Source organism: Meleagris gallopavo, chromosome 6 (genome assembly GCF_000146605.3).
Source record: "Meleagris gallopavo isolate NT-WF06-2002-E0010 breed Aviagen turkey brand Nicholas breeding stock chromosome 6, Turkey_5.1, whole genome shotgun sequence".
NCBI lineage: Eukaryota > Metazoa > Chordata > Aves > Galliformes > Phasianidae > Meleagris > Meleagris gallopavo.
In genome coordinates, this window is record NC_015016.2 from 5040033 (window position 1) to 5054551 (window position 14519).

Genomic DNA, 14519 nt, shown 5'->3' on the forward strand with positions numbered 1-14519 from the left:
TGTCTCCTTGTCGCTTGTCTCTAAATGTCAAGGGGTTGGTGTGGTCCCCATGCCACACTGTGGCAAACCTGGTGGAGTATCTGTTAGACTCTGTTCCCCTAATATCCTCACAATTAACCTCTCCCGTTCCTTTTTTAGTTGAAGTTTTGAAAATGTCCTCCAAGACAGTAATGGGATGAGGTGGCAGGAGAGAGCTGGGCAAGAATCAAGTGTGCAAGGGAAGAGTTTGGGAAGTGTGGGAGGCAAGAAGGGAGAGACAGCAGCTGAGAGCCTGCAAAGTGGAGGAAGTTTTTCACACAGAGGGTGTTGATGCACTGGAACGGGTTGCACAAGGAGGCTGTGGATGCCCCATTTGTATGGGGCTGCTGAATCACGGCCTGAACCTTTGATTGATCACCTGAGGTGAGCAATGAGTCAGCCATGGGAGCACAGGTGAAGGCAATTCAGTGCCTTCAGCAAATGCCAGGTAAGAGAGGAAGAGAACCAGATCCCCTGTCGTGGGGTGAACAACAAGAGAGTACTTCATTATTATAATTATTTGCAACCCCTTTTAGCAGGGAAGAACTAACTGGCAGTGCCATTTATTCCCAAGCATTCTTCCCTAATAGTACCCTTAATACAGCCTGTTCCATCGCTTTTTTGAGAGGCATGTTTTTCATCTTCAAACTCAATTTCATTTATTAGAGATTTCACTGTGAGTGACACGGTGTGCACACAGCAAGTGCAGCAAGGATTCATTTTAATTATTACATATTACCAGGAGGTACAGTGTGTTTGTGCCGGTGGGCGAAAGGGTGAGGAAGGGGTGTTATCTATTTTGTTTCTGTGTCACATATCACAACTGCAAGGTGATGGGGCTTTCTGAATTGCATTTTAAATTTGGATCTGGTTATTTGTTGACTGTCAGTGCTCCATGCTTGCCGTAGCATGGAGGGAAAATCTCCACCCAACATGCACCCGTATGGCTGCAATAAATAGTCCAAGATAACAGACACCTCTCTAACGTTTTTGTTAGAAAGTCAGCCAGAGGACTCTACTCTGGGCAGTGACTAATGATATTTGAATGCTGCTCTTTACTGTGTGATAATATATATATATATATATATATATATATATATATATATAAAATTACACTTGCGTTAAGAGCAGCGTTCAAATATATATATATTTAAATTCTGATGGCTTAGAGATAAGACAAATCGAGATATCATTTCAGCTGGGTTGCTAGATAAGGAACACAATGTGGATTTAGTAACCATGATTTCTAAGCTGAACTTCCTAATTTTTCTCAACTGGAAACTTTCTTCATCCTTTTACACGGAGAGATTTCTACCCTGCAGCTTTCTGCTCAGTGGTGCGATATAGGTATGGAGCATAATTTTAATTAGAATTAATTAACTTATTATCTTGTTGAGGAAGTTGACAGAAATTTAATTTATTTTTTTTTCCCTTGACAATGGGAGACAGTGTGAAAATTTAGAACTTCCAGGTGTGGAAGGGTCCAATGTAGAAATGTGAAAGACTGATAGCTTTGAGAAAGTGTAGAATAAAATAGTAGAAAAGATGAGATGTATGAGAACTTTAGAAGGAAAACACTGGAAACCTAGAGGATTTTGTCTATTTACTCATGAATTACAATCAATTTACAAATATTCCTAATTCTGTTGTGAGTTTAAGCTTTAAGGAACCACTGATGTGTATGGTTAGACTCCTACCAAGCTTCTTGGCATCCTTGGAAAGCCAATAGCTTTGAGGATGCTGGAGAAATTATATTGCTCTAGGTAGGTACAAGTGTAACAAATTCATAGCAGGGCTGGATTCACAGACATTGTTTGTTTGGCTGCATTTATTATCAGGTCCCTTTGCTCGTGATGGGGAAGAGCAGACCTTCCCCACTCCACAGTCAGAGTGCTCTGCTCGCTGGGCCTGATGTCACATCTAAAGATAGCTAATAATAGTCCATAATAATAATGTAACTGTGCTGTGCACTATTTCTTATCAGTATAACTGTTATCGATCCTTTCCTCAAAACAGGGAATAGAATCATAGTCATAGAATGGCCTGGGTTGAAAAGGACCACAATGCTCATCTAGTTCCAACCCCCTGCTATGTGCAGGGTCACCAACCAGCAGACCAGGCTGCCCAGAGCCACATCCAGCCTGGCCTTGAATGCCTCCAGGGATGGGGCATCCACAGCCTTCTTGGGCAACCTGTTCCTGTGCATCATCACCCTCTGTGTGAAAATAGACTAGAGGAATGTTTACTCTTTGGTGCAACAAGTACATTAATGTTAGATTATGTCAATGCCAAGAGAGACCATCCACAGTATGGAGGTAAACTCCTACTCCCTTCCCTCTAACTGGCACAACCACTCATTGCAGTGAGGTTATGAGCTTCCTTCCCTCAGTACACAGCCAGGGATGAGGGCCTGGGCCAGATTCATGGGTGCTTGAGCCAGTCTGGCTGAAGCGGTGGCCTGTATCGCACTCTCCTTTGTATGCAGATGAAACTCAGAAGGTAATAGGCTGCTTCAGAGCACTTGCTTTTGTAGGTTTGATTTATTGAGCTCAGCACTTCTAAAATACAATCCAGGAAAGATGATAGCAGTGCAAGGGTTTGTATTGCACCTATTTATTGGCAGAGCAACCAACCTAGCACGAGTAATGCTGCATCAGGTGCAGGGAGATATGGCATCTTAGTATGTTTTTATGAGGCTTAGAGTCGATACGAATGTACATATGTTTTAGAGAAGACAGCATCTGGTTGTTAGGAAACATGTTTCTGTTGAATTTCTGACAAATGCTGACAGAAAATGTTTTGTGTTATTTAAAAATAGATGTTTACCTGGCAACAGTGGAATAAATAATGTGTGGCCAAGCAGAAACAAATACTCAGGGAGTATTTTCTGATCATCTGACTTTATCATTTTGATAATTGAGTAGATCAGGTAGTTATTTTACTCTGAAAATTCCTGTTGGAAAGTTCCAAAAAGACTTCACATGCACCATAACTCTAACACTAAGTTTTTAGTGAAGTTGGGAGGAAAAAGATAAAATGCAATGCAAATAAAATTGAAAAAAAAAAAAAAAAGAAAAGAAGGAAAAAAAAAAACAAAACATGTTGGATCTATGTATTTGCATCCATTTATTTGCATGTGTGAAAATATGACTTGTTTTGGCTTGATTTTACTTAAGACATTAAAAAAATATACAGTAAGGTCAGTTTTGTTTTCGTATTTTGTTTCTATTGACATGTAGAGGTTTTTCAGTGAAAAAGCGTTACAAAGTGTAACAAAAATCGATGAGAATCTTCCAAGACAGTGACAAAATCTTACTCTCATAAAGTGTTTATCAGTTGGGGCAGTCTACATTTCATAGATAAGCTCCTACTGCAAATGAAAAAGGAGTTTTATATCCTTTGTTCATGTTAGAGTTAAGTGATAGAAAGCTTAGGCCGTGGGCTAATATGATACCAAAGTGGTTTGTTCTTAAGAGCAAGAGCAATGACTGCTTCTTCCTTAAAGAGCTCTGATTGCCTGGCATGTTTGGTCGAAATCCAAACCAACTTGCTTTGAATGACAAATTGATTGTTGTGTGCATTTTTGATAATACAGCAATTTGTCTCCTCAGGCATAATGCTCTAATCCCCCCTTCATTTATCAGTAGGGAATCAGTAATTCAGCTCTTCTTCAGGCTGAAGTTTGGCACACAGAGGTGGTGCTCCACTGCGCAGTTGCAGATCCTGTGGCGAAGATCCCTCTCCCAGCAGTGTCTGCATACCAATTCCTCAGCATGCTTTGCGTAGCACTCACTGCACTGCTGATTTTAGGAGTGTAAATGTTTGTCAACAACAGACAACAGGATTTTGTATCTTCTTGAGATTGTAAATGTCTTGTTTGCATACACATTCTTACTTCTTATTCTGTGCTCTGACACTGTTTGCATCTTCTGGTTCAGATGAGCAGGAGGTGTTCATAGAATCATTAAAGTTGGAAGAGACCTCTAAGATCACCAAGTCCAACCCCAACCATCCCCCCATACCCACTGACCACGTTCTGCAGTGCTACATCTCCATTTTTCTTGAACACTTCCAGGAGTGGTGACTCCACCACCTCCCTGGGCAGCCTCTGCCAGCACATCACCACTCTTTCTGAGAAGAAATTTTTCCTAATACCCAACCTGTTGTTTCAATTTTCCAAGCATATTGTCCTCCTGGTCTTAGTGTTTGCAATATGAAATATTGCAATTCCCAGAGAGCAGTGCGTGCTTGCAAAGTTTGGGGTACCCCATGTAGCAAAACCACTTATTAGCAAGGTGCAGAGCTTCTGTGGTTGTTTGTCTCTCATTTTGTGGTTGTGCCATGTTTCCCCTGAATCACAGGGTGTTTGTGTCACCAACTGCATGTGCCCCAAATAAGATACCATCTGTCCTGGGAAAAGCAGAATTGTTTCAGCAGCAGAAGTGCAGAGTGAAACAATATGTAAGTCTCCACATCCTTCACCCTTTTCTGGTGGTTTTTCCACAGATCCTTTACCATGCTGAACTCAGTGGTGTTGCTGATAGTCAAGATATTTCTGTAGAAATGCCAAACATACAGCAAAGCAGAAAAGCATGCAGTCTGAGCAGGGTGTATGCACTGATGACTTCTGAACACCATCACGTGCCCTCACAAACCACAAAGCTCATGGACAGTAATTCCTTCTTGGCATGCAGCAGGGTAGGGCTTTTCCACTGCTCGCAGCTTACTGAGAAAGCCACAGCACATCTGTTCAGTGGCATTCTTTGCATAGCCTGCCTGGATAAGCTGTCGCTCTTGATTTTTATAGCATTTCACAACGGGGTGTTAGCCTAGAATGGAGAACCTCTCCAGACTAACACCTGCAGATCTCCTCGACTCATAAATACTTGTTGTGTAGGGCTGACGCCATGACTTAAGTCAACAGGGGATCCGTATTCTCTGCTAAAACAAAGTACACTGATACATCTGCCCTCCATCAACTGTTGTCTTCTGTTTTGCATTTACGATGTTTCTTTATCAATTCTTTTATCCTTTCCTCCATGCTGCCATTCGGGTTCAAGCGATGCTCCTTAGAACATCTCTTCAAAACCCATTTCTGGTTATCCTTTTGAGGAGGTAGCTTCCTGTTCTGTTTCTCTGAATTTTAGACTGCTTTGCTGGCTGGAGATGGAAGATGGAGTATGTACATAAAGGCTGTCGTTAGCCTGGGGATGCTAATTTCTTTAAGCCTCATGGATAGTCAACCAGGGAACGATCCTGAGCATTTAAATTTAGTGTGCTCCTGAGTCTCCCTTGAGATGTTTCTGTCTTTCTCCATTGACATTACAGATGACTGTGTTGATAAATATTTGTCTTTACAAATATTTCCTTGTTTGTTTGATCTTTAACAACAAGCATTTTTCCATTTTCTTTTGCTTTATACTGTGCATTTTCCCTGCTGAGTAGAACTCACCAGATTGAGGGAATGGGATGTTTTGCTTGTATTATTAGATCTTGACTTGGTTGCATTTTTAACCTATCACGAGCTTCAGTTAATAAATATCTCATCAGTGTTAAGTCCAAAGGGACAAACTTATGGATTGCTTTCACTGGGCACTGCTATCCTGATTACAATAACATTGTTCTCAACTACAGCAAACGGGGACATGGCTAGATGATGTTTACTTCAAACAGAGCCCTCAGCCCTACTGCCACCCTATCGCACTGGTCAGGTTGGAATATAAACAGCAAGTGTTTAAAAAGCTTTGAAAATAAGTCTTCGTTTTTACATTTCCTGAAATTAGCCAAACAAATAAAGCCAGGCCTTTCGTATCTCTTTTACAGTCCCGAATGAATGCGTTGGTTGACGAATAACATTTGGGAGTGCTATCATTCCCAGAATGTACTAGTTAAAAAGCTGTTTCTTTAATTCTCTTGCAGTAAACTACTTTATAAAGAATGGTACAGAAGATGTGTTACTGTGTGGAAATAGCACTGATGCTGGGTAAGTGATTTAAAAATATCTTCACTTCTGCTTTTTTATGTTGTTGTTGTTACATTCCTTTCAGTTCTGTCCACTTTTCACCAGCGTGATATTTCAAGTTCTTTGTGTCAGTAGTTATAGGAGAGAGGATAATGACAAGATTGCGCATAGTAATACAATTTTCTGAACTGCAGGGAGGAGAAGTTTGTATGTGTCACTTATTTAGGTCTAAAATCGTTAGTTCTTTTTCAGTGTATTTAAATTCCTCCATTAAAAAAAAAAGTGAAAATTAAGTAACATTGGCTGAATGGGGAGTATTTCAAAGGGAATGAATGAGAAATGAATGGAAACAGAAAAACTAGAGGGATCTTGAGTGATGATGAATTCCTAGCTTTTGGCAGAAGATGATAAACAAATCCAAAAATGCTAGTTCCAAAAATAGAATGCTTTGAAGGTGGGAAGGTACTCAGTTTTAATGTGTGATGTACACTCGTATGTGATATGTTTACAGTCTGCATGTGTTTCATTTGCTTACGGTCTATGCAGCAAGGAGATCAGTTCCTATGGTATACTAATTTATTCTGCACTGAAGACTTTGTCCATACCCCTACCACCTGTGAATGCTGTCTTCCTTCTATGTCCCATCCTCAGGGTCTAAGCACTTTGGGTGTGTTATTTTATGTGAAAGGTTCTTGTGACCTTGATGGGAATGGAAAAGGAAATTATAAGCCATGCAAAGACTGTAGGATGTTCAAAGTTGTGGGTCAAAGAATAGAGACCTTAGCATGGTGGGATGGATGAAAAGATGTAATGTAAACTTGCTTATAGTCAGGAGGGTGAAAAAAGCCATGGGGTCCTGAATAGAGACTACTTTCTGCTGCCACTGTTACATCTGTATTTATGAAAAACAAAGGTTAAGATGAAGTGTCAGCCTTCCCTCTGTATGTCTTGTGTGTCTGATCAGCATTGCCAGTATAATTTAGACTGCAAACTCCTTGGGCAGAGCGCCATGCTTTCCTCTTTGTTCCAAGGAAGGTACAATATCAGCATTCATTAATTAAGCATTTTTTTGATTGTAATACACTGCATGTATCCAGGCTCAGGTTGGCACCAAGACTTTTGGGATGGTTCCCAGGAATCCCATAATTTGGCAGTCTATCTGCACTGTGGATTGGCTTAGGACTGCCTTTCCTAGGCAATAGGTAGTACCACTGAGCAAGGAATATTCAGCACAGCAGCAACATTTTGTACATCATGAAATATTACACATTATTCTCACCCTTGGCCTGATCTGTGGCTGTGACAGCTTGCTAAGCTCATGAATAGTTTTGAAAAGTTTGATTAGATTGTAGGTAGTTTGTGAGGAATAGCTTAGGGCCTAAAGCTCTGCAATAGTCCAAATGGTGGGAAGTTAAACACAGATCCAATACCTATGGAATAGCTATATATTAATAGGCTGTATGCATGTGGGGTTTGCATTCTAGAAAGGTACATTAGCGAAATCAGCTACTCTAGAGAGTCAGTAAATTGCCCTGTGTCAGCAAAAAAATCATGATTGGAGCAAGCTCCCATGGAGGCACTGTGACCACAAGAGACACAGCCTGAAACTGCCAGGAGAGAACTTCTAGCTCCTGTGTAATGAGAAGAGGAAAATGCCCCCCATAGAGTCCTAGTGCTTTTTTCTTTGAATATACCAAAGCAATTGGTATTTGTGCTGTTAATGAGAAACGCACTCTCCCTTATGCAGCTTTCTTCATCCCTTGCTCTTTCAGTGAAGTATTTAGTACCACTGGGTATGGTTTGATTTTAAATGCTTAATAATGGGAATATATATACTCCTACTGTTTTTCAGTTCAGGACTAGTAAATCTTGTCTCACCTTCTATACCTTGCACACATTTCCCATCAGTCATCCAATTCTATTATTTAAAGACATAGGGATAATTAGGCATGATCCTAATGCCTCAGGTCATGTATTCTTACCTATTAGGTAACAAGACTGTTATTTAAAGGCTGACAGGCTAACAAAACAGGACTTTCTCTTTATCTATCAGTGGTTAAAGCCAAGAGCAGTGAAGTGAGTTCACTAGCAAAAGATCAGGGGAGGTTAGTGAAGAGTAAATGGATGCATCAGATCATAGTCCTCCCATCTATTAGCAATGAAATTAATGGGGGAAGGACAGTTGGCAAGCCCGTGTTTGAATGTTCATAGCATTTTTGGAGCTTGCTTCTGCCCCTGCTCTGAAAGAGCTTGAAATTATTAGCTTCTGAGTTATGCTGAGGATCCAGAGGAAATGCTGGGAATGGTGGTATCATGTGTGCACTCCTGGATAGATTTGTTGTTACAGTCAGGGTTATCTGTGTTGTGGCTGGGATATTAAATCTCATGGTAATTGACAAAACCATTTTAGTGCATTTTTAAAAGCATGTTAATGACACTTTGAGGTTTAGCTGCTTGCTGTTATTATAGAATAAGTAAAAAAAAAAAATCTAAATTTGGCAATTATTTGGCAGTGAGACTCAGATGGTCTGACGTGAGAGTGTTTAGTGATGGCGACTGCAACCTGAGCTGTAGCAGCAGGCCAAAATCAGCAGGGAAATGATCATCAGTGGATGCTGTATCACAGACAACCTAATTATCTCAAAGGTGGGGGCTTTATTACATTACTAGGAGGGACTGTTTTCTGAACAAGTACCCAAACTGCCAATAAAGCAGGAGGTAATGGATCTAGCTAATATTGATTCTGGTTCAGAAGGGATTTGAATAGATGGATGTCACTCAGCAGCAGCAAACATGTCTCCAGTACATTACCTGGCAGATGGAAGAAAAAGCGTTTGTTTATTGTTTTACATACACTCAAGCAACTTTGAGGAGCTGCATTAAAAATGACATTGCAGAGATGTGGTAGGAGTGTGGGGGAGAGGACATGTTTCTTGTTGGGACAAGGACCAATCTGTCTGTGGGTGACGGATTTCCCATGTGATGCCTCAGAAACTTGATTCAGGAAGCCTGAAAATTGATTTTTCTTCATTGAATCAAGTGGAAAATTTGTGGTGTTTTTGTTTTGTTTCTCCAGCTGCATTTTTTTTTTTCCCCAAGATGTACTGCTAGAATATACTGTGTACTTAAGAGAAACGGAAGATCCAATGGAAACAAGAATTAATGGTTGGAGTCGAGAGAAAATGATTGTGATCAAAGATGTTCTTTGGCTCAAAGTGAACACTAGTGACGCGTACTTGGTGTTTAACAACAAGCACATTCAGAGCACTGCGTTAATGGAAAAATCCTCTGCTTTGAGATGTGTGTCACAGATTGGTCAGACACTGGAAGCAGCGCTAGCAGCAAGGCTCTTTTAATAAAAAAAAAAAAGAAGTGTAGGGTACTTGCAGCATTATTTATGTTTCTCGATGTGTTTCGGGTTAGATTTCGTTGTTCTTTTAGATGTGGGTGTACTGGGATTTATTCAAGTTAGTTCTCTGCAATTTCAGCTTCTTTGATTTGATTTGGTTAAAGTAAATGGAGAAAGCTCCACCACTCTGATTTTCAAAGGGATTGCAAATTCCTCTATAAATCTGCCTTTCAGTTTAATTCCCAGACTAGTATCTCATCTATCTTTGAAACCTTGTTCTAAGCCCTGAGGAGGTCCAGTAAATATCTGGTACAGTGATCAAACACTTGGAAGATTTCTGCTAGGATCAGAATGTAAAAACTGCTCTAACTTTCATGAAATCTGTTACCAGTAAGTGGACTATGATTTGCAAGGGCTGCAGGTGACTGAGTTACCTCACTGGAGCAACAGACAACACATGGCTGGTGCAAGCATCCCACACCTTTAGGAGGCACCTGCCTCATCTTTTAAGAGTGAGGTCAAATGTGCCACATATTCGTAAATGAGATGGTGCCAATGGCAAAATAGCTTTACAGTATGCTCAAGGACCCACTTGGCACACTTTGTGCCTGGCTCCAGATGATGGCACGTGGTCAGTGCTGAGCAAAATGGCCAAGGAGACTCTTGAGAGCGCCGCTGGCTTGAGGAAATGCAGTCCTGATCCCATGTTCAGCCCCAGTGTTGGCATTCTGCTTGAGCACATCAACTGCATCTCTATCAGGCATCTCCTGCTGTGATCACCAGACCACATCTCCCAGGGATGAGCTACGGGGAGCTTTATATGGCATGGTGCACCATCCTGCATTGTGCCACCTGTGCAATTACAGCATGTTCCTTCTCAGTGACTATTAACCATTCATTTTAATGAGATATTCAGTACCTTGGAGCCCTGTGCTTCCCCACAGGGCAAGGACTGATGGGGTGCCTCAGCTTGGGATTATCAGTCCATGAAAAAGGAACATACATTTCAGATCCAAAGCAGTTCCACTTTTGTGCTGTTGTAATTTCACGGGGACATTTCTCCAGCTTAGACTGCTCTTCTGTCTGCCTACAGGTTTGGACGAGCAATAGGAACAGTAAGGAGATTTGCCCATTAGGAGAATGAGAAATGGACAGTGTGCAGTATGCAAAGTCAGCGAGCAGAAAAAGAGAAACTTATCTTTGTTCTTTTCACGTCTTTTTTTTTCCCACTTGCAACTACAATATGCAGCTGTTAGTTTTTGTTTTTGTTTTTGTTTTCAGAAGAGTGTGTGTATTTTAAACCAATTGTGTCCCCTCAAGGTCAGACTGCTTTTTTTTGTTGTTGTTGTTCCCTTTCACATGATATGTCCTGTATATTCAGCTCATGGGCAGGAACAGTCTGCGAGATCATGCTGACAAAGAAAGCACATTTGCATCATGTCTGTACCGATATTACCAAAAAGAGTAGTAAACAGGAAGGAAAAGCAGCCAGTACAGCTACTTCAGGATGTAACAAGAAAGCACCTTTGGCAACCGCATCCTAGTAACTGTTGCTATAGAAACTTTAGCTACCTTTATCCTCTCTATGACCTTGATTTTTCTTAACAGGATGCATTAAAATAATGTACAGAGTAGGGCAAAATTCTACGTGGTTTGGTAAGTTTTGCTGTCACTGAGCTGACTGCATGTTAGGGATGTAGGCAGCACCACGTAGCGTAATTCTCAAAGTTTTTAAGCAAGTCCTAAATGTTTCTAAAGAATCACTGGAATAAAACTTTGTTTCCTTTTGTGTTGTGGCATTTTACTAAGGTAATTAATGCCAACGCATAAAGTTGTATTAGATGCCTGTTTTCACATTCAGCATGAATACTGCAAGTAATACTGTTATGGTAGGTTCTCCACGCCAGCATGCTGTCAGCATACTCATTACAGCATGTACAGTGGTGCAATGCTTTGATCTCTCTGAGCTGTAATAACATTCCTTTGCCTTTATGCATCCTCTATGGGGTGATTTAAAGCCCCTTGCAGAGGCTTATCACAGCCCTGAAGGGTGGAGTAGAAATACACACCATACCAAGGAGCACTGCTGCTATCTGGTGCTTCCTTTGCTTCCCCCAGCTCTACCTTGTCTTGCACAAACCAGTGCTGCAGCTCTTGCTCAGCCTTGGAGCCTGGAACGACATATGTGTCTGCCAGAATAACACGTCCAACAGCTTGATCTTCCATAGCTCTCAGTCCCCCAGTACAAGCAAACGTACCCAGCAGCACAACCCCAGCTGTGCTGGAAATTGAGGAACTGCAGCAGAGAATAATGCACCCAGTTGGTTCTTTTCTTCTGCTGCTGGCAATGAGGTCTGCTGCAGCTCAGAGTTGCCTGAATTTAAGTAAACCTGCATTATTATTATTGTTATTATTATAATTATTTGCTGTCTTAAGGTCCCAGGTTCAGGCTGCTGAAAAAATGCGGTGAGAAAATCTCCCTTTCCACAGAGGGTTTGCATGTCAGAGTCACAAACCATGAATGGGTCTGGGTGAAGGTGATGCTCACACAGTGCCTTTACTGTATGTACCCCTGGGCAGAGACAAGAATGGGGAAGGTGGCAACAAATAGCTGTCTGTAGGTGACCTCTGCATAAGCAACTTTGTCAGGTAGGGTGCAGTCTGGCAGTGTGTGTTTGGTTTGCTGCATGAATGGATCCATCCCAATGAACGAGCTTTGGTGTGTGCCCACTGGAACCCGTGTCCTTGTAATGCTCATCCAGTTCAGTCCGACTGAGTATAGCTGGCTGAAAAGGCAGGAAATTTTGCCGTACTGAGGAAAGGATAAAGTTCCCAAATGTGATTTCTTCCACTGCTGCCAAGGTGGGAATATTTTGTGAAGAATGAAATGCATTGTTTAAACTGCCAAAGCTAATAGCCTAATTACACCTCAGTTTAGTAAGCAGTATTAATGAACTTATTACAAACCTTCAGGTTGTGCAGTGCATTTTCCATGACTTCAACTAGATTCTGATGTGGATCATGTAGACTTTTCCACTTAGTCTTTATTGATTACAGTGATGTCAGAATTAGGATGGCTCGCTCACTTGAGTATAAGAAATAGCAGTAAGCAAGAATGTCACCTGAGGGATGCTGCAGGAAACATAGGGAATATTTATATGTATTATACAGCCTTAAGGGCAAAATTAACAACCCCCAACTCCTAGGGATCAGTTGCGAATCTGGAAGATCGTATTGCTGGTTCAACAGCAGTAGTGGGAATTAAATCCAAATCCTCTCAATTCTTAAGGATGGGTATTATTACCTCTTAGTCAAAGCTGTAATAAGCTCATCAACCACGTGAAAGAAGAAGACCAACTGTAGGCTACCATCTTCATGAAGCAGTCATTTGTCATTGTGTTTTTGATGATAAATTATTACCCTCCACTTTGATTGATGAGTTAGGCAGAAGATCCAGTGTCTGACCACTGGATTAGTTGAGAATAAATGATAGTTTGCTTTCCCTCTTGAAACAAAGTCTTAAAAAACCCACCTTGGAATAGTGTGAATACTATCTTTGGTTGAAACCCCATCAGAATGACCAGGCACTCCATTGGTATTAGACGTGTGCAAGATATCAGCTGTAAACCTTTCAGCTTGTTTTCTGCATTCTTAGGCTTAAGTTGTGACTGAAGCAGGGCCACTTAGGGGCCATTAACAGAATCATAGAATCACAAGGTTGGAAATGACCTATAAGATCATGTAGTCCAACTGTCTTCTCATTACCACTGCTACCACAAGCTACTAAACTATATCTCGCAGCTCCTCATCCAGGCACCTCTTGAACACTGCCAGGGACATCATACATTCCTTGTTTATTTGTTTATTTTTATGGCTTTATTTATTCCATTTCGATGCGTGTCTGTGGAATGCACACTGTTGCTTCTTTTATAAGCAATTAAGTGTGACAGACCGTAGTGAGTTTTTGCAACCTACTCCAGATAAAGGGGCAGACCTGACTGTGCTGCTGATGTGCGTGACTTGAGCAGCAGTTTGTTGCTAACTCCTGGCAACACATGGACAACACTCCCTGTATCTGCAGGGTTTGAATGTTACAACCCAGCATGTGGTTGTTTTACAAATCTTTTATTGCACAACCTTATTGGCCACTGCAGTCTGAATCAGCAGGTTCCTTGGCTTGCTGAGATTAAACTCTTGAGCCAGAACATTTTGTAATTATGCCCCTCAGCTACAACTATCTGGCATTCCCAATCTGTGTTATTTAAAACAAAGCTGTTTCTTTTATTCTTTAATTTCCTGTGCTACTGCCAGCTTACAGTGGTGATTACAGCCTGATGGATGGGTAGGTAGACTGATGCTTTTAACTTTTCCAAATCAATGACACTAATTTTTACTGTGATTAATTGAACTTTATCCTAGGAGGCTCCTGTGCAGGATGTTGTATTTATGTATTTTGTTGTTGCTGCCCATCCTTGTGAATCAGAGGAGAGTGCAATCCTCTGTAATACTTCCCTGAGGTAAAAGAAGCTAAAGAGCTTGGGAAAAAAAAAATCTGGAGGGGAATTCTTTATTATACATATAAGACACTTCAGCAAAATCTTGAGACTCCTTACAAAAATCCTCAGAGGAAATGGTGTCAGTTGCAGAATAATACTCTCGTGTGAAAGCCTTCCACCTAAGGTTCTGTTGAGTATTTTTCTGGGAAGCAGCATTTCCTTTCCCTTTCAGAGTTCTTCAAAGCACCCACAACCCACAGGCTATCACTTCTGTAGGCTACAAAAGAGGATGAGGAAGTGTAAGGAGCTGATATATAAGAGATTTTTGTCTCTAGCATCTAGCCTCTGTTAAGAGGGATGTGAGCTAATGTTAATAGCATTCTTTGAGCTGGAGTTCAGGTTTTCTGTGCTGAAAGTAGCTCATCGTACACCTGTGTATATTACATAGGTTTCTCTGAAAGCAGTGCCTCCTATTTATGTCCACAGAAATGACAACAGATACAAAGAGCACAATAAGACTGTTTGATAGAAAGAAATGCTCAGCTACAAAACGCTATTTTTCAACATAGTCACTGCCATTCACTATGCATTTTCAGCAGTGATGACCTGCATGCCATGCTCATAAAAATCTGCACCAATGGAGATGACATGCTATTTCACAGCTGCTGTGATGACATAGTTGCTAGGAAAATGT

At 41.1% G+C, this 14519-nt stretch overlaps 1 protein-coding gene across 4 annotated transcripts in view; it reads left to right on the top strand.

Moving 5' to 3' along the window:
• LOC100543777 (sodium channel protein type 5 subunit alpha-like) overlaps positions 1-14519 on the top strand; it is a 589192-nt gene that overhangs the window by 69531 nt on the left and 505142 nt on the right. For all 4 annotated transcript variants that reach the window (XM_019616237.1, XM_019616239.1, XM_010712352.2 and 1 more), the window contains exon 8: positions 5938-6001. In XM_019616237.1, coding sequence (XP_019471782.1) covers positions 5938-6001 — 64 coding nt within the window. The remainder of the gene's footprint in view (positions 1-5937; positions 6002-14519) is intronic.